General features: G+C 39.8%; 1 protein-coding gene and 1 long non-coding RNA gene across 4 annotated transcripts in view; one reads left to right on the top strand and one right to left on the bottom strand.

The window, feature by feature from the left end:
• RRP15 (ribosomal RNA processing 15 homolog) overlaps positions 1-19,124 on the bottom strand; it is a 39,527-nt gene extending 20,403 nt beyond the window's left edge. Inside the window, exons 1-4 of the mRNA XM_058701640.1 lie at positions 18,948-19,124; positions 6,953-7,227; positions 4,372-4,469; positions 1,797-1,998 (exon numbers count right to left, since the gene is read on the bottom strand). Of these exons, the coding sequence (XP_058557623.1) occupies positions 1,797-1,998; positions 4,372-4,469; positions 6,953-7,227; positions 18,948-19,092 (720 nt within the window). The 5' untranslated portion in view covers positions 19,093-19,124. The remainder of the gene's footprint in view (positions 1-1,796; positions 1,999-4,371; positions 4,470-6,952; positions 7,228-18,947) is intronic.
• Positions 19,125-20,247: 1,123 nt separating this feature from the next.
• The window catches only part of LOC131495602 (uncharacterized), a 31,850-nt gene continuing 31,085 nt past the window's right edge, over positions 20,248-21,012 (top strand). For all 3 annotated transcript variants that reach the window (XR_009254015.1, XR_009254014.1, XR_009254013.1), the window contains exon 1: positions 20,248-20,601. This is a non-coding gene — a long non-coding RNA (uncharacterized LOC131495602). The remainder of the gene's footprint in view (positions 20,602-21,012) is intronic.

Genomic DNA, 21,012 nt, shown 5'->3' with positions numbered 1-21,012 from the left:
ATGGGCTCTGTGCTGATGATGTGGAGCCTGCTTGGGATTCTCTCTCTCTCTTAAAAAGCCCATCTATTTCAAGTAACTTCATAGGTTTGCTGACCTACGTCCTAAATGCATATTACAGTTAAATCAAAACTTCTCCCACAAAAAGGGCAGTCACTGAATTTACCTCTTACTATGCCTAGTGTAACTGATAATGTGCAGTCTAGACATACTAATGTAGAATCTGTTAATCTTATTTACCTTAAGTCATCTGTCTGTCTGAATTGTAAGACTTTAAAAGATACAAGGATAGCACCAGGTACAAACAGGCACTTAGGTAAATATTTTTGATATTAATAAATGACCCTATCAGAAATACTATATTACTTTTTTTATGTTATTCACATGCAAAACCAAGCCCAAAAAAATAATGACTCTGGTGGTTTTCCCATAAAAATGAAATCACAGTGAAAGCAACATTTTAAAAATAAATGTGCCAAAGTGTTGTTAGTATGGGGTAAGAAGTTTTAGAAACAAGTTATTTTGAGAGCAAAGCCACTGGTTTGACAGTGAAGTAGAATAAAAGAAAGTCAAGGGCAAAAATGCAAATGGTAAGAAAGAAGAAACAATGGCACTGGAAAGAACCCTTTATGTAGTTTCACAACTTATGGAAAAAATAATCCCAAAGCAAAACAAATGCTTCTATTAAAAATTATTTTGAAATGAACAGAAAAAAAGAAAAAAAACAAAGATCTTTCTTTTTCCGTCTTCCCGCTAGCTCTTTCTTGCTCAATGCTGCTGGGTCTTTCTCTAATTTTTAGAGTAAAATGTCCCTTGTGAGAACAAAGAAGGTTAGATTTTTTTAACTAAAAAGCATACATCCCCAAATACAGTATTCATGTGTTTATACGTAATTCTGACACTTTAAAATAGCAGCACCAGTGAGCATCAGTATCATACAGATAATTAAAAAAAATTGGGGCCCCTTAATATGCAAGAGATAAAGTTAAACGGCCTAGAAAACTTTTGTCAAAATTAGGTAAAATGGCAACTTAGTTAAATAACTTGAAAAAATACTTGAACCCCTAGGCTAGCATGAAATTCCTGAATGCCCTTCTTGCCAGAGGTTCAAATGGCAAACCAAAAGACAAGCAAACAACTTCTAACACAGACTCCGTTGCCCGATGCAACAGAAATGAAGCCATCAAGTAACCTGTACTTCGCTTTCACCGAAAAACAAAACAAACAGCCCTACCGAGAGTGCAGCACATTTCAGAACCTCTCACCTGGCACATTAAGAAGGAAACTATTGGGGCCCACAGGTGGAAAGAACTGGAGAAGCAACGTTACGGTGCCAGACGTTACAAACGGTATTTATACTCTTATCTTCCAACCGGTCAGACATCACCAAGCGGCCTCAGCACAAGGATGACTCTCCACGGTGTTCCCCAAAGCTCGTCTCCACCGTGTTCCCCAAAGCTCCGACCCTTCACATTTTGAAGTTACACACCATCACGGTTACCTCTGTGAGTGAACATCTCAAACCGAAGCCGTATCCCTCACTCAGGTTTCTATTCTCCAAAAGGCACAAAGGGCAGGGTTTCAGATACAGAGATCCCGCTCCATCTCTGACTCCCCCGGTTCCCGACCGCTAACAGCAGGGGTACGTATGTCACTTTTAACTGGCAACTTCCATACTGAATAAATCATCATGAAGCTTAAGAATCCAAACCTTTACATCTGTAGTGTGCTTTTTCACCCCAAAACTTTAGTTTAAGAGCTAAAAGTCAGATGTACTGAATCCTACATAAAAGTCTTACCTGTTTGGCTTTCAAGTTCTTTCCACTCGAACTTTTCTCACTTGTACCTGCATCCATCCCTCTCAGAACGCTGATGAAATCTTTCTTGGAAACAGTCGATATCAATTTAGCACGTTTTCTAATTGAGCTTCCGGCTTCCTTAACCTTTTCGTCAACGTTCTTTTGATGCTTCTGAACAGCATTGAATAGCTGTACCACACCCCTACAGAACAGAAAATGACCAGAACATTAAATACAATTACACTAGAGTACAAACATGGAGGATGAAAACAATGTATTTCTACCACTTAGGAAAGAGGCAGGCATTTAATAGGCACTCAAATGAAAACAGCTGAATCTGAAAAATGAACATACATCTCAACGAAGGAATATAAATTTCTGAACAGAGAATAAATATACGTGAATTTATAGGTGATTTTTCTTTTCAGCTTTCATCTTTCTCAATCAACTTCTGTGCAATTAGAACTAAAAATTACTTTTAACAAAACATTTATTTCTCAAAATAGAATTCTACAATAACTGAAGGCATCATTATGTGCTGGAAAGAGAGCAGCCTTCACAGTTAGCTGTCTAACCATCTGACTGTAACATCTAGAAGGTTTTCTAGATCTCAATTTCTTATATAAATGGGAAAAATTATACTCAAGTAGCTTAAAAAATATTCAGTTATATTATCTGCAATTCTTCTAATATAAAACTAATTTTAAAATCCAGTTTTAAGAAATACTTATTTAAAAAACTTTGTTCTGTAGTTAAGTTCATTCCAAGATGAATTCTGAAGGTTAGGACCTGCAGTGTCCACAGTAGCCATGAGCCACACAGAGCTAGTGAGCCATGAAATAGAACTGGCTAGTCCAAATTGCAATATACTCCAGGTTTACGATACACACTCAATTCTGAAGACTTAGTATGAAAAAAGAGGATTTTAAAATCTCATTAATAATTGTTTTCTACTGACTATATGATAAAATAAAAATGACTTGGATATAATGGGTTAAATAAAATACATTACTCAAGTTAATTTCACCCCTCTCTTTTTTAACTGTTTTCAATGTGGCTACCAAATAATTTTAAAATATATATGTGGCTCACATTATATTTCTATTGGACAACACTGATTTAAACTATTAACATCCTTTCCAGCTCTAAAATTCTATCACTGGGAGAGGTACTCTGCCATGGACCCTGAGCATCTCTGTACATTCTTGCTAAGTTTTTCAAGGATGCAAGGCCCTGACTGTTCCTTACACAGGTCACTTCTGAGAGTTAGTTTACAGTATGCAACCTCAAGGGAAGAGGTAACATCTCCCCAAGACAAAGAGCAGGCTTGTTACCATTCACCATAAAAGCAACAGATTCCCAAAAACAGTGTTCTCCTGTAACACAACCCATCGCACACTCAAGCATCCATACACGGCACCTGTGTTGCCCCTGAGGGACAATGGTAACCAGTGGGAACGTGATGCTCTGGCCACTGCTTTGCCAACAGTCCTTGGTCTCTGACCCAAAGTCTCCTGTCTTCTGCCAGTATCCAGGAAACTAACAGGCTAGCTTATTAGCTTATAAGGAGGATAAAAATCCATAGCCTCCCAAGCAGGGCTGGGACCAAAGTGAGGAAAGTGAGGTACCTAGGGTATAAAATCTAAGGAGGTACTTATTCTTGTGCACCAACCATACACTTTTCTAAATTCTTTTTATGTTATTAATTTATTTAATTCTCAGAGAAATCCTGCAGGGTGGACACAATATTCTACTGTTTTTACAAGTAAATAAACTGAGATGGAGAAAAATTAGGTAGCATGCACAAGGACACACAGATGATTAAGTCGGCACTGGGATCTGAACCCAGCAGTCTGGCTCTACTGTTCAAACTCTTATCTCACTGTAGAACAGTCAGATGGATTTAAAAAATGACCCAAATAATGTAGGTAACTAGAAAATTAAAAGTAATTCCGTTACATATATTGCTATATTCTTCAAGTAGCAGCTCAGATGTTCTCTCCTCTGTGAAGTCTTCCCCACTGCCCTGACAATCTGCTGCTGTATGTTCCTAACACACAGGATATACCTCTGGTCTCAAAGAGACTAGAATTCCTACAGGTGAGTAGGCAAGGACCACCCAGCAGCCACCAGGTTCTATTTATCTTTGGACACAGAGGGCATCAAGTAAACATTTGGTGCCAATGATAAAAAATGCAGAGTGAAAGGCCTGCATAAAGCTGCTATAATGCAGAATTCCTTACGCAAGTACAATGCAAGACAACAAAAACAGTCATCTAGTGCCATAAATTCAGACAATCGTCATAAGAGAAATGCATGCCTAATTACACTGTTCTCGTGAATATAAAAACAAGATGATCTCAAATTGGTTCAAACCAAATATACACTGAGGACATGATATTCTTGCCTCACGAGACCTGCAAAACCTTTGGCTGAATTCAGTATTAAGTAGGCAGGTTTTGATATAAATCACATGGCTCTGAGAAGGCAGAGCTTAAGAACCAGGTCTAGTCAGAAATGGATCACTATCAAAGCTTTAGTATACTTATTTTTTAAAGGGCAAGAACAGTCTTACCTTGTTGCAATTCTCTGAAGATTTCTCTCTGTTTCTTTGTCTTTGACAACATCTGGCTTTACTCTGCACATCATTTCCCATTCCCGCTTCTTATCGAGCTGTGTTATAAATATTGTTATGTGAAAGAATATTAGGCATTTTTGAAAGTGCAGCATACTTTGATATGATACTCTGTGAAAGGACAAAGGTAATAAATCATTCTGGCTTAGTTTGTCACAAGGACTGAAAAAACCCACATTTGGGGGGTTCAGCTCAGGGGGCCTGTGGTTAGCACTCAGCATGTCATGTGAGAAGCACAAAGTGAGTTTCCGTCAGGCTCTCTGACAGCAGGGGCCTGGAGAACTGCCAGAGCAGGGGCCTGACCGAGCCAGGCAGGACAAGGTGGGTGTGAGAGAGCCACCTACCTGACCTGCCACCACCAGATCATCGGAGGTTAAGCATCAAGCAGACCCCAAACTACCGTCTTTGGTAACCACAAGTTTAAACATTCTTTATTTTTCAGAAACTGTCTTTCTCAGTAGTCAGAATTGTTAAGAATTTGTATCAGCTTTTAAAAGCAGAGCATCATATCCATTAGTACCCTGGTCCCAGGCACCTGACGTGACACATCAGCACACTCCATTGGCATATACTGCTGTCTCGGGCCAACGTATCACCTAATATTAAATACACCAAATACGATGAGCTCATCCCCAAGAAGCTGGTGAGCATCAAAGGCATAATTAGAACCAGTAGGAAAAAATCTCCTTTTATCTGTTCCTTTTCTCCATCTGTGTAATGTCTCATTTTGTATTAATGAAAACGTCTAATCACAGTAAAATCAAATTCCTGCTCTCGCTATAAAAGATTAGCCAGATTCCTTTCTAAGGGAATAGATTCCTTCCCAGATCAGATAATTTACTTTAACTGTCATGAAATTCAGTAGCAGATTATGCCAGAAATTTAAAAATCTTACTTGTAAGTTTAAAACAGCTGAGTCTTAATTATCTGTAGTACCCAAGGCATGCATAATCCCCAAATACTTTTTAAAAAATTGGAAGTATATTTTTATACTTATGATTAGAAATAAGTACTTGATATTCCAGAAACTGACAATATTTAACAGTAAAAAACAATGATGATTTGCATAGACTCTACTCAGAAATATGTAAGAGCGTTTGTATCTATTGTGTCCTGTTTCTGGTATCAATAGGTGTGTTTTCTTTTTTTTTCCCCCCCTTTGTAAATGTATATTTTTTAGCGTTTATTCACTTTTTTGAGAGACAGAGACAGAGTGTGAGCAGGGCCGGGGCAGAGTGAGAGGGAGACACAGAATCCGAAGAAGGCTCCAGGCTCTGAGCTGTCAGCACAGAGCCTGAGGCAAGGCTGGAACCACGAACCGTGAGATCATAACCTGAGCCGAAGTCGGATGCTTAACCAACTGAGCCACCCAGGCGCCCCAATGTTTTCATATGTTATGTGAACAGTATCATCTCTAGCTTACAAAGCACTGGCCTGGAGCAGAGTGAAGAGACCCATTTCTCTTGGCTTCAAAATGTTCTTACCTTCACTAGAACACTGGGGCTAGAAGTAATTAAGGATCTTATTTTTAAAGCTCCCTCCAGCTTTTGTCAGAAAATAAAGATTCAAATTTTCAGTTGAAAAGCTATTAGTAAGATCTAGAGATAAAATTTATCTTAAAGTAAAATGAGAATACTGAATTAATAACTGTTTCTAAACGCAACACTTGAAAAAGCTCATCTTCATATAGCCTTCTGCACAGAGTAACTAGCATTAGAAACAAAGAAAACAATTCCCTTGAAACAAGGGAAGGGGGATGATGAACTTAAAAGGAAATATATGCCAATTCAAATCTATTTTTCTTTTTTTACCTAGGAAGTACCTCTTGGAAATCAGTACTTCTACATTGTCAGTACGATTATAGAAAGTTATTTTTCTTTCATTAAAAAGTATTTTAGACATAAAAATACATCATCAAGTACAAGAGATTTAAAAATCTTATTGTTTCTTTATTTTTATAATATACAATGGCAAACTCAAGTCCAACTTCTGCCCTCTAATCAGCAGACAATGTGAGTCTAACTTCTATCATCAGTGCTTTAACCAAAGTTATAATGAATTCAAGTTTATCTAGCACTGAAATAGTCCGTTTGCAGAACTGCAACCAATCCCTGAGGATGACATCTTCATAGATTTATATTATAAAATAGGTTTTTAGCAAAAAGTAACTAACAGGATTATATTGCTTCAGAACCTAATGATGATGATACAAACAGCAAAACTGAATGAAATACTTAGCCCTAGGAGTCACTGCCACATGTATAACTTACTTGCTTTTAAAAGGATAAATTTCTTGGGAGTTTAATTTCTATTTCTTTGCTTAGATGCTTAAAAAGTGAATGTGCTCAATGGAGTAATTTAGATGAGGTTTCTGAACAAAACTGTGGTTATTCACCCCTGTGTCAGAAGCCAGTTAACAGCCAGAATGGGAACTGGACCAACACTGCCAGGAAGGATTCGGTGCAGATAGTAACCAGACGAGGCAAACAGTCTGATCTACAAAACAGCCAGTAAGACACACCTGTTTTCTTTTCTCCAGTCTCTCTTGTTTTAACTTTTCTTTTTCCCTTTCCAGCTCTCTGTTTTTGACCAGAATCGTGGGTTTGCTTTTAGGAGTTTTTTTGTTAAGAATTTTGGCCATGGCATCCGCCCAGCCCACATTAGTTCCAACACTAGCTTCGGGTGCATTTCCATTTTCATTGCCGCTGGGTTCAACTTCATCTTCATTATCAGCTTCCGCTGCTTCATCATCAGAAGAAAAGTGATCCTTTTCTGGCCCACAGCTTCTTACAGAACCTAAGAGTAGAAACAAGTTAACTCTAACACCTGAGGAAGAGGCTGCCAAGGCCATGCCGACCCCCAGGGCCTTTCTAAAGCTGACAGTCCTCCATCTGCCTCTGTTCCTGCAAGAGGGGGCTTTTCAAGTCCCGCAGCTCAATGCCAGCAGAGGGCAAAAGGACCCTCCACCCTGCAGTCATCAGGCCCCAAAGACCTGGCCCAGTCATGCTGGGCCTCAGCACCCAGGACCCAGGTAGGAGAAACAAATCCAACAGCCCACACCACCTCTCAGCCATCAAGGTAGCAGCAGGTACAGACATGGGGGCAGTGTAGGGTGCGGTCAAGTCCATGGGCCTTAATTGTGTCATTAAACTACTCAAAGAGACTAATGAAGATTATATTTTTAAAACGATTAACAAACAACTTTAATCATCAAGAAAATGGCATAATGTCTCCATGGTACAGGAAATCAGAATAACCTCTCTGGAGATTTGACCCAGAGATTTAAAATTCTCAATTTGTGTGTGTGAAAATCTATAAAACAAACATAAAAACACAGCCTTCTTTTATAGAATTTGCACATAACATTATAAAGTTAGGTGTTTTAACATTTCTGAAAAATAATCTAATAAAGTAACATCCACCCAAGATACTGAAGATTAAATGGCAACTGAATGATAACATCAAGTTCTGAGCCGCGGCTATGAAAGTGGACTGCTGGAATTTTATCATGCACAATCTCCACGAAAAGTACAGATGGGTTATTTGCCACCTGTCCATCTGGGTTTTTTTTTTTTAATGTTTGTTTATTTTTGAGAGAGAGAAAAAGGGAATGCAAGTGGGAGAGGGAAAGAGAGAAGTGGGGACAGAGGATCCTAAGCAGGCTCCATGCTAACAGCACAGAGCCCCATGTGGGGCTCGAACTCACAAACCATGAGATCACGACTTGAGGGGAAGTCAGACGCTTAACTGACTGAGCCACCCAGGCACTCCTGCCAGCTTGTTCATCTTTTAAGACTCAAATAGCTGGGGTCAGAAGGTCGGCAGAAAGAAGAGTCTAATCAGTGGCCTTGCCTAAAAATCAACTTGCTGAGAAGCTCTTGAACTTGAAGTTTTGCATGCTTTCTCAACTTCCAGAGCTCAATGCACTTGACCAACAGGACCACCAGCATGGTATGCCTACATCGACAGGAGCCACAGCCTTCTGGACAGCTTCTGTTTTGTTCTTCAGAAGCCTATGGAGCTTATTAGGAAATCCTTCAAAGGAGACAATCATCCGACAGCTTAGTAACTTGGAATATTTCTTCATAAGCAGAAGAGGAGCTAGAAAAGCACCGCGTTCTGGGGAGTCTGTGCTGGGTCTATCTCCCCGCACCAGAGCGAAGCATCATAACCAGGACGTCTGCTCCTACCTCTGAGAAGTCTCATTGTTTTTCGTTCTTACTTCAAAATAACCTGCCTGCCCCTCGACTCAACTCCCCCCTTCCTTAAGTAATTTCAATTAAATGTGCATATTGTTTTAAATATCCTTTCTTTTTCCCCCTTAATTCAGCTTATTGTCATGACAAAAATAAAAGGAGCTGAACGTATAGTCAGCTGTTAACTTCTGGGTGATCCTCTCTATCTCCCTTGTAGGTCATGAATTAAGAGACATGTGCCAGAAAGATCCGACTTTGCTAGTCACTGTAATACCTGCAATTCTGCTATTAATACCTTTATTTAAGTATTGGGAATTTATGAAATGAAAAAGATGTAAAACCAAATTATTTAATACATTTCAGATGAAAATTTCTAACATTAGGAAACGGAAAATAAAAACATATGAAACATTTTACACATATAGAAAAAAATGAACCTCAAGCACATGAGCAAAAATAAAGTATCTTCAAAGCGTGATAAGTGTGTCAATGTTATCAAAAAGTAAATGAGATAATGGAAGAAATTGCTAATAATTCTACTGCCCTATTATGCTATGCTGCACATTTCTTTTCCTTTTTTTTTTTTTTTTTTGAGAGAGAGCGAGCACGAGTGGGACAGACACAGAAAGGGGGGGAGGGGAGGAGAGACAGAGAGAGAGAGACAGAGAGAGTCTTAAGCAGGCACAGAGCCCAGTGAGGAGCCCCACACAACCTTGAGATCATGGCCTGAGCTGAAATAAGGAGTCAGGACATTCTGCACATTTCTTTATAAAGAGAAAAAAATTTTAAGTAGAAACTCATTTGCCACATATTTAATCAGAAGCTTTCTCTGTATCCTGCATGCTGGGTAAATGTACAAAATCTAACAAAGTGTGACTGTAAGCCTTGACAAGCAAATACAGGTGATTTAAGAACTTTATTATTTATAAAACATTTTAAAAAGTACTTAGATTTTGCCAAACAAAAGCTTTTAGCACCATCATTCAAGTCAATGAATCTGAGTGTCTACTATATACCAGATTTCAGAGTCACACAATTTTTCCCTGAGAAGCATCTCCTAGGACCAGTGTTCCCTGGAAAGTACACTGAGAAACAAAGTTTAGAGAATGTAATTGGACGAAAAAAAATATACATGTTTTATTCCTGAGTTAGTAGCACTGCACCGATACTAAAAGCAAAATAAACAATTCTGTGACAAGTGCTTCTCCTAGTAAGAAAGGAATCTAAATGTAAAGAGGTATAACAGCTTAAAAGTTTGTGTTGATGAAGAAGAGCTGGGTGATTAAAAACAGAAGTCTGTACCAGCTCCTGGTAAAATGTCAAAACTACAACACTGACATCTAGTGTTTTGTCCTGATGAATTCACACACAAACTGCAACAAATTTCACATTTTCAGTTGCACTGTAAAGGCAGCCAAAAGACTTTACGACTGTAATAAGCTACTCCAATTCTCTATTTCTAAACTTTAGTTATTTTTCTTGACGTTTCTTACTCAGACTATCGCAATATGCATATTCTAGGCACACAATAAATCCATGAAAAGTTTTATAACACCATTTTATACAACCCATATAAACCAATTAAAAAATCCCAAAATATCCACATGATTCATAAATTTTGATCTCTAAAAAGAAGTTCTAACTCAGAGGTGTCAGGCATTCACTGCAAAAATGGAAATGATCAGGTTTTATATAAATAAAAAAATGCCAATGTAATGAGGTCCTCCAGCATACTAAAAAACAGGATTTACGTCAAGGATACCGAAGATAAAGCAAATCACAAAGTAGAACTGGTTCTTAAAATTTCACTGTACACTATGAAAATGAGATTTTTTTTGAATTTTCTACTAACTGATCTTTAACAACAGAAGTTAAGTGAATATATCCACAGCACCATATAAGTAAAACCTCCTTTGAAGTCTTGTGTGTTACCTTAAACATTAACTCTAAATTTACATCCTATTTTTAAAATCTGGAAATTAAGGAAGGGCTACAAAGAATGCTTACTGGAAGTAATAACTAAAGGTTCCAATGTAACTTTCTGCATTCATGGAAATATTCTATCGGAGCTGCCCACTAACCACCAGGTATTAGAATCTACTGAAGTGCTTCCAATGGGGCCAGGACACCTGAGGAACTGAATTTTCAATCCCTTTACATTTAAAAAGCCACGTGTGGCTAGCGGTTACTACCTACCATACTGGCAGGCCAGGGTTAGAGCTCTACGGTACTGTGGTAGGCATGGGCATTTCCATCTCCTGCTGCCTTCTCCCCAAACTTCCAGCTCCCTTTCAAATTTACCATCTGTCTCTGATCCCAGATTTAGTGAGCTACTTTCCTTAGCCTTTGGAAATGGGATAAAGTTTTAAGAAGACTGTCCTTCGATATTTATTGGGCATTCATGAATGATGGGGAAGGAAAGGGAAAGTGAAAAATCTAGATGTAGGTTTCTCTCCTTGAAGAAGTCACATGTTTTAGTAGGGTCGATAAATCCATTAACCAACTGCAAAATCTGGTTTTACAATTTGTAAAATTCGTAAGTGTTCTTTTGAAAAAGAAAAGGTAATGAGGAAAGGGTGACTGTTTGGGGATATCTTTTACAAAGGATATTAAAGTTACTTCTTAGGTTAAGCAAGGGTTTCAATGACAAGAGAAGGGAGGAGGCCAAGGAAGTAAGATTCCACAACCCAGGGGAAATGAAAGAGGCAGGGGGCATGATCACTAAATCTAGAACCAAAAACGTCCTAGATCTGAATCAATGCCCTGTATAAAAATTAAAATTATTATAATCATCATTATTATGGGCATTCCAGGCAGCATAAACCAGCACGTCCAAAAGCATGGGAATGTTAAAGGTGAAATGTTTATGAAATGACAACAAGTTCAGACCAGCTGAAACCGGATCTGGGAACTGGAAAGTAAGGACTGAGTATAAAAAGCTGGCTGGTTTATAAAAAAGCTGGTCTGATTTACGACCCAAGAAATAAAATATGCACATTAACCCCCAAATTAAAACCAAGCAGTTTAAAATTACAGCACTATACGTGTGTTCCAGTAAGAGGCCAAATTTCTCGTGTTTTTTTCCTTTTGGTACTTACCTTAGGACTTTATTTTTAAACAGTTTCTCTATTGGATTAAGAAGGTTGTTCTTTTAAAATACAAATACCATCTGGGAGCATTAAGGCTATTGGTTAACATTTAACTTACTTCACACCTTTAGAATTTACTCTAAATCAAACAGAATCCCTCATAAAAACTTGGTAGACATCAGCTAGTGGTAGTTAAAAGTATGAAAACAGAAGTCTGGCTGCCTGAATTCAACCTCAACTCCAGATATAAATCTATGTGACTTCTCTGATGGTTATTAAGTTCTCTGCCTTAGTGTCCTCACTTGTAAAAATGGCAATAAAATAGTATCTACTTCAATATCTGATACCGTTTATGACGATTAAGAGTTAATATATATAAAGTCCTTAAGAGAGTGCCTAGCCCATAGTAAACATTTAAGTGTTGATTACATACCACACACATTAGACACACATGATAAGAATTTTAATGTGGTTGTGGAGAAGGAGAAATGAACAAGCAAGGAACACCGCTGGTAGCCGGAATCTACAAGACATGTGAAGAGTTGAATGGGAATCTTTGGACAACCAGTTAGTTATACAGCTCAAGGATGACAAGCTCAGGTTATAAAATCAGACAGACTTGGCATTAAGTCCGGATTCCATTACTTCCCAACAGTATTGTCTCCTCTTTGTCTCAGTTTCTTTGTAGCAAAACAGGCATGAAAACAGGATTTACCTCATTGATTTGTTATGTTGATTAAATGAGATAACACATGAAAAGCACTTCCTACAGATCTGGTAGTCAACATGAAATAAATAACAGAGAGTAACCAGGCAAACAAGGACACTGAAAACCTGGAAGACAGACCAGAGATGAGAGAGATAGCAAAAGCTTTAAGGTTGCCAAAAGGGGCTCCTGGGTGGCTCAGCCAGTTGAGTGACCAACTCCGGCTCAGTTCCTGATCTTGCAGTTGGTGGGTTCAAGCCCTGCGTAGGGCTCTGTGCTGACAGCTCAGAGCCTGGGGCCTGCTTCAGATTCTGTGTCTCCCTCTCTCTCTACCCCTCCCCGCTCGTGCTTTGTCTGTCTCTGTCTCTCTCTCTCTCTCTCTAAAATAAACAAACATTTTAAAAAATTTAAAAAAAAAGAAAAGGATGCCAAAAAACAGAGGGTAAAACGAATTTTGCTTCCATTACAATTCTATCTACTGTCTCAGTTACAGCCTATAAGGCACGTGCCAGGGAATTATCAAGTGAAGACTAATTCTGACTTTATTTTAGAAGTGATCAATGTCACTGTCCCATGACTTTTTTTTTTTTTTTTTTTTTTTTAAAGTAAGCTCTACACCCAAAGTGGGGCTTGAACTAACGACCCCATGGACAAGAGCTGGATGCTCTACCAACTGAGCCAGCCAGGTGCACAATGTGCCACAACTTTTCAAAGTACTCTAAAATACTGACAATTCTAACTAGCTAACATATATTTAGAGCAAGACACTATTTTTATTGTTTTTAAAGTGTATTTATTTTGAGAGAGAGAGAGAGAGAGCACGCACCAGGAAGGGACAGAGAGAGAGAGAGACAGACAGAGAATCCAAGCAGACTCTGATGTCAGCACAGAGCCTGATGTGGGGCTTGATCTCACAAACTGAGATCATGACCTGGGACAAAACCAAAAGTTTGATGCTTAACCAACCAACTGAGCCACCCAGGCATCTGGATGGAGCAAGATACTATTTAAATAAACACTTTTTATGATTACCATTTCATCTTCAAAACACTCTATGAGTTGCTCTTATTCTTCTATTTACACAGGGGATGATTCCAAAGCTTAGAAAAGTTAAAAATTTGTCCAAAGTTACAAAGTTAACGGGACAGAGAAATACAACTGTTTGACTCCTGAGGCCCTAGAAAGCTTTGAATCAAAGATTCAACTCAGACTAATCTGTACTGAGCTAAAACAGAAAATATTCATTAAATGATTTAAGAAAGCTTGAATTAAAAAGAAATTTCTAGGGGCACCTGGGTGGCCCAACTGGTTAAGCATCAGATTCTTGATCTCAGCTCAGATCGTGACCTTGCAGTCTTGAGATTAAGCCCCTTGCTGGGCTCTGCTTGGGATTGGGCTTGGGATTCCCTCTCTCTCCCTTTCTCTTTGATCCTCCCCACCTCGCATGCTCATGCTCACGCTCTCCCTCTCCCTCTCCCTCTCTCAAAATAAATAACTAAACTTTAAAAAAATTTTTTTCTAAGCCTCAGTAACCAGAAGAGTCCCTTCCTCATTCCCATTCTGAGTCTGCCTAAGAATGCGCATTGCCCTAGTTATCAAGAGTTTTGAAACTACTGCTCCCCATTCTAGTTGTAAATCATTTGTTCTGCTCAAGCCACATGATCTTTCCTGCCAATTACTACTGAATTTAGAATATTCAAAATTGATGTTTTAAAAAATTTTAAAGCACTTATCTTTGAAAAAAATGAAGTCATCCCAGCTTTCCATAAAAATAACCAAAATTAAAATTAAAGTTCTACTATAAGACAAATTAAAAGATGTACTATCTAGGCAAGCCAAAGCATAGGGCCTGAGGTAGTCTGTTTCCTGAGTCTGTCCTATAAATTGCTAAACTACTCAAGTAGGACTACGATATATTTCATTTCTTAGACGTGTTCCTTTGGTATTTTTAAGTAACTTACATGATGAAGGAAGCTATAAGCTACAGTTTGATGAAAAGCACATTTACCTGCTAGGTTATTATATCTAAAATACAGCTTTATAGTTTATCAAAAATGAGGCGATAGCTCTTAGGACCTTCTAATCTGGATTGTTATCAAGTCTTGTGTTAGACGTATATGGCCATTTTTCACATATGTGACCAGAACAATTTAGAAAACATGAAATTACCATTCTTCTCTACCAGGTTACAGTCACATGGGCCCATGCTATGAGGGAGGGGTTGATTGCATCATTGCGCTGGATAATGACCGAGGCTTTTTTCACCTGGGTTAATTTACTGACTACAGAATCTTTTTTTTCAAACAGACTACAAGCTTAAGAATAAAGTTAGCATTGTGTCTAAACCTCCAACACTGCATCAATTCAATAAATCTGAGTAGTTCCAGGATAACACAGAGGTGGAGGTTATCAACCTCCCCTGCATGATACTTGATATCATCAACCATTGTTTTTACGTCTTCGCCTGACTTGTTTTACTAACTAGGGAGGCTATGTGTGCCTGTGTGTGTTTTAAGAATACAAACTTAAGAACAAACTATACACTGTATCAGAACCTGCAAGAAGGTATCAGTTCAATAAATTTGAGCAGTTTAAGGTTAACTCAGATACAGGTGTCATCATCCCCTTTATAATGCTTGATATTTTACCTCCCACATAGCTCTGATTTGTAATCACTTGTGATACTACTATGATCAAATTCCAAACCCTACCGAAAAGTATTACAATTTACTAAAATTCAGTCTGAATCATTTTGCTATCATGTAAGTTTACATTATATACACTTTGTTAATTTTACCCTCAACAAAACCTACTACAAGAGAAGAGTGTAAAAAATCACAGTAAGTGAAACTTCCAATTTATTCAGTGACTAACTAAATGGATATTAAGTACTATATCATGTATCAGGTTCTATGCCAAATTCTGATACTGCTGTTACCAAAGCTGACAAACTCTCTTATCAGAACCAGGAAACTTCTGCAAAGTCTCACAAACAATACTTAAGAGTTTTACACTGGTAAAAAGCATCTATGTATATATACACTTTTATGTTTCTTACATAATGTGTCAAAACAAATTAAAGCCAGAGGGAAAAGTTCAAACAATGCATGGGTTATACCTGTGTGTTTTCTATGGAATTTAAGTAGCATCTTGCTAAATGAATCTGCTTTCAAATATTCATGATAAGGCACATCTTTATCAATTTTTAGGATCCAATTAAAGTTCAAAGAGAAGCCTCTGATTCAGTTTCCTGATAAAATGAGTCGGTACACTTCACTTTAATAAGCCTATAATTTGCACACTGATTCATTGATGTGTCTGAAGCCAAATTCAATCTTCTGCTTTTAAAGTTTCTCAGCGTCCATTAGCTGAAATTTTTTGAAATCTTACTAGTTCTGCTAAGGCCACACGTACATAAATAACCGAACTACAAAAGATGGGTCACCTTTCCAGAAACAACTGATTTCATGAAAGGAAAACAGCGAATCCTTATATTAAATAACAAATTCTGAATTAGGCAAAGGGAGGACGTGCCATCTTATAACCAATGGACCTACATTACTCAATGTATTATTAAATAAAAGGCTTTTTATAATTTACCTCTGTTGCAGAGGTACAGTCTAAATCCTGAAGGAAATCCTGATGGAGACAACAAAGTCAAAACTTACAGGGTACAGACCAGAAAGTGAAGAGAAAAGAAGTAGTGGTCAAGAGTGTAGACACTAAAGCCAAACTTCAATAATGGCTGCCATTTATCAACCCGATGATCAGCTTATGTATTGGGATAAGCAAGTTATAACTTCTCTGGGTCTCAGTTTCCCATAAGTAAAGTAAAAATAATATCTATTTCATAGGGCTGTTGTCAGAATTAACTGCACTGATGCACCTATGAGGAGCACAGAACAGTACATAGAAATGCTCAAAAAAATACAGCTGTTATTATGTAATTGCTCTGCCAGTAGAGTACACCTGAAATTTATGGTGCTATGAGTTTTTTGGTAAGTTGGTTATTTGGAAAACTGAATGTTTTCCTTCTGAAAAACATTTCAAGTGGGTCCCTTCTCTCTCTTCAGAGTCCTGTCCTAGTGCAAGCCCTGACTCAGGTTTGCAACTGCCAATCAATGGTTCTGGCACTCCATGTCAGTCGCCATAGAGCGGCAGTGGTATTTATAAACATGTGTCATCCTCTGCCTTAAAAGTTCTCAATAGCTTCCTACTCCCTACAAATGGAGGGTCCAATCTCCTTCATACGACACACAAGGCTCTTTACAATCTGGCTTCACCCTCTGTTCCCAGTTTCACTTGTTTAACTTCTTTGAATAGCTACAGCCATAGCAGACAATTCATTGTGTCCTAACTAGCCCACGCATCTTAAGAGACTGCCTGCCATCGTACTTGCTTTTTCCTGTAGGCCTGAGGAAACCGTCATCTCCACCCCCACACTTACGAAATTATTCATCCTTCTAAGGCCTAGATGAAATGCCACCTTATCCATTTATTCAACAAGAAAATCTACCTAATACTAAAATATGCAAGGAAGGCCCTATGAAAATAAATAGGACATAGTTCCAGCATTTGGGGAACCTATATCTATAAGGAGAAAGACATGTTAAAATAATAACAGAGTATACTCTGAGTAATACGTGTAAGACAGGAAGCAATGCCTAAGCTGGGTTCTACAGGATATGGGTTTCTGTTTCCATCCTTATACCATTTTAATTGGACCGTGATTGTAACAACTACTTTTCAATAATACTCAAAACATATTGCAGTCCTGTGTTTAATATCTATCTTCCCTGAGACTATAATTCTAGAGCAGAAGTTTATTCATCTTTTGTATCCTCAACATGAAGTTATCCAACTACATTAGATAATTAGGTTTCCACATTACCCCAGACCTTTCTTAATCCACAATGTAATGGATCTACAGTAGTGAGAGAACCTCAGGACCTAATCAGCATTGACAATACTGCACTGAGAAGTCAGAACAGCTCTAACTTGGAATTATTCAGTACTTGAACAGACAAATCTGATTGACACCCAAATATGTAAGCAGTACTGACATTCTGCTTCAAATGCAGGGTTTCTTTCTCTGACAACCCCACATGAACTAGTCTGTTGAGTACAAGAAATATCAGAACCACAACTTCTAATTCCTGCTCAACAAATGGACCGTTTTCCTCAACTCCTTTGAAAGGGGATGAGGAGTGTAATTACCTAGAGACTGCAGTAGTAAATGGCAGTTTCTTCTTCTTGGTCTTGGGAAGTCCAGGTTTATCCATTCATTTACTTAAATTTCTGTGAAAAATCCAGTATGCAGCAGGCACTGTTTTACGTACTAGGAAACAGCAATCTCTACTCTTAGGGAACGTACATTCCAGCTCGGAGAGATGCAGAGCAATTACACAGTATGTCAGATGATTGGGGAAAGACAGAAAAAGAAAGCCTGAGAAGTCAAAAAATGAAGGCAGGAAGGCAAGATGAAGGAAGAGCAGTGGCAGTACGTTGCGGAGGGTGATCAGGGACAAGTCTTGCAGATAAAACACTGAATCAGAGATGGAAGGAAGTGAGGGAGAAACACACAAGCATTTGAAAAATACTCCAGGCAGTGAAGCCCCAGGGAACGCTGAAACCCTGGTGTGCGAGCCTGTCTGATGTGTTAAATCACAAGGATACCGATGAGGCTAGATTACAGTTAGTAGTTAGTGGGGGGCAGAGTAGGAAATTAGGAGAGAAGATGGCCTGAAGGTCACCATACAATCTAAGGAGTCTGCATGTTATTCTGAGATGGGGAGCCACTGGACCATCTTGAGCAGAGATAACTCCCATGACCTGTACATTGTAAAAGAGTAACTCTGGCTATTGCAAAGCTCTAGCTAGTACAAAGAAGCAATAACTGGACCGCAGAAGGTCAGGAGCTGTCTGTAATTTCTTGTAACCTAAGAACTCAATGCCAAGGACGAAGGTAAAGAGGTGCAGCACGGTCACATCAGGGCTGAAGGCCTCAGAGTATCTTTCCTTCCTTTCAATAGCAAGCGTTTCTGAGAGTTCAACTGATACTTTTATTCTACTTCAACTACATACTCGTTTCCTTCATCGCTATCAGGTCTCTAACTCCCAGAGTCACGCAACTACCACACAAGAAAAGTCAAGTATACCACCTACCTCCCTCTAACCTCTTTTGGCCTTTTGCTCCTTCCCTACGAAACCTATCCCACTCGTAATTTCAAATGGCCCCCCTTCTTCCTTTTGCCTTCCGTCTCTGTAACCTTTTTGCTTCTGTCAGCATTAGTTTCATCCGTTTTCATTAATAACAGTGACAATGGAAATGTGTAGCAAAAGAATGTGGAGTTTCAAAGCGTCTGTCCCCTGAACACCGCTTCCTCGTCTTCTCACTGGGGCCAAATCGCCCCTTCGAGGCCACGCCGAGATAAAACTAGCGGCAAAGCCCCTCGCATCCCCTCCTTGCTCAAGTGCAACCGGGCCTTCTTTTTCAGTAGTCAAAGCTCAACCCTAGTACGTTACCTCCACTGTCGGCAGCGTCTTTGCCCTCTTCTTCCAACTCCGAAGCCACTGCCCGGGCTACCATTTTCATCTTCTTTTTCTTCTTCAGTGAATTTTTCAGCCTTTTCCCCGCACCCACACGTGAGTCCCGAGCGGCCGCCGCCATCTTTCCTCACCGGAAGGGACCCGTGAGAATTGCGACCGGTGGTAACAAAAAGGACTTCCGCGTTTAGTTCCGGGAACACAAGGTTCCGGGGCGGGGCCGTCTAGCCCGGAGTTCCGGGACTGAGGCCTCAGTTTGTGAATTGGTGAGTGTCCAGGTGAGGTCCGTTCCTGGGAGAAAAACCATCGGTGACTGTACGTTCTCAGCCGACTCCTAGGCCAGCTCGCCCTTGCCCTGGACCGCTGCCGCAACCAGGAGCGGTTCACTTTAATTTCCTCCCTACACCGCTTCCCTTCTGTGCCGCTTTATTGAAAGTTGGTTTAGGAGGTTCCTCCAGTGCCCCTTCCGGGCCTACTAACCGCGCCCACAGCTGGGAAGCGAGAAAAGCGTGCTCGGCGGTGCCGATTAGAATATCTGTATCCTCCCCTCTCCCCGGGCACCACCGCCAGAGACTCACAGCGCAACACACCGGATCTGTCTGAAAAACTTAATCACATAATCTCCCTCTGATTAACCCTTGCCGTGGCTTCCAATCGCGAAACGAATAGAATGTCGCATTCTTCCCCTGGGTTCGAGGTGGCACGGGGCCCAGGCCACCCTCTCCTGCGGGCCTAGCTCTGGCTCCGACCGCGCAGAGCGGACGTGGCGTGCGGATCCCTTGCTTCCACGCGGTGCTCCTGCCTCCCTCCCCGGCCAGCTTCTCCCCAAGGCCAGCCTCTGCCTGTGCAGCGCCTCCAGGCAGCTACTGCAATCTGCCCCTGCCGTTCCCCACCCCCCCCCCCCCAAATTGTTGGCTCCTTCAAAGTAGGGACCATAGCTCATTCACCATTCCATCCCTCAGGCTAGCAAAGCTGGCCCAGAGTAGGTGCTCAAAAAACATCTTTGGAGGGGGTGAATTAATGAATGACAATACAGCTATTGACAAAGTTGGTAAGTCAGACTAAGACAGTAAAACTTGGCATCACGTTCTGTAGGCCAGATACATTCCAAATAAAGTCTTCTCTTCTTGGTTTTTCATACCTAAAATCTGTAAAGGAGTACAGATTTCTCATTTCCGCACATCCCAGCTGGTGTTTATGGGGACGGGGGATTATATTTACATAACCCCAAACTCAATACGTTTTAAAATAAAACGCTGTTTTGTTTTTAACAGCACAGGAAGTGTTACATTCCAAATACAATTGGTGAAAAGGATAAAATTCCAGGATAAATCTTTTGAAAAGTGCAATTGCTGTCAACTCCAAAAGTACATCCCCTTAGGATATAGCTGGGACAGAGAAGTTGCCCAATCCTGGTCAGTGTCCATCTGCCATTCAGTGTCAGTCACCTGTGACCTGCTGACTTTCATACTTAACCCTTGCTTTTGCCTACTGTTCTACATTGAGTTCAAAACAAAGTTGGGAAAGGCTTGAAGAAAATTGCAGGCAAGGAAGCAAACCTGAGAGAGAAAGATGATTACAGTGCAAAGGAGGCGGTGTGGCATCCAGGTACCATTTGCCAATATTACTGAAGGTCAGCGTTTTACATCTTAATGTGATGGTTTATTTAAAAGTAGGGATTTACTATGTTTAGCTGCAACTGAAGTTGCTTGGGGGCTTGAATTGGTTGATGGGTATTCATTCAATTTTTTTCTTTTTTAAAAGTGACACAAAGGGGCGCCTGGGTGGCTCAGTCGGTTAAGTGGCCGACTTCGGCTCAGGTCACGATCTCGCGGTCTGTGAGTTCGAGCCCCGCGTCGGGCTCTGTGCTGACAGCTCAGAGCCTGGAGCCTGTTTCGGATTCTGTGTCTCCCTCTCTCTCTGACCCTCCCCCGTTCATGCTCTGTCTCTCTCTGTCTCAAAAATAAATAAACATTAAAAAAAAAAAAAAAAAAAAAAAAAAGTGACACAAAATAGGCTCCAGATTTTCCTGCAGAAATGTGAT

The sequence above is a fragment of the Neofelis nebulosa genome, chromosome 15 (genome assembly GCF_028018385.1).
Source record: "Neofelis nebulosa isolate mNeoNeb1 chromosome 15, mNeoNeb1.pri, whole genome shotgun sequence".
Classification (NCBI taxonomy): Eukaryota; Metazoa; Chordata; class Mammalia; order Carnivora; family Felidae; genus Neofelis; species Neofelis nebulosa.
Note: the sequence above shows the minus strand (reverse complement) of the source record. Positions and strands in the feature narration are given on the sequence as shown.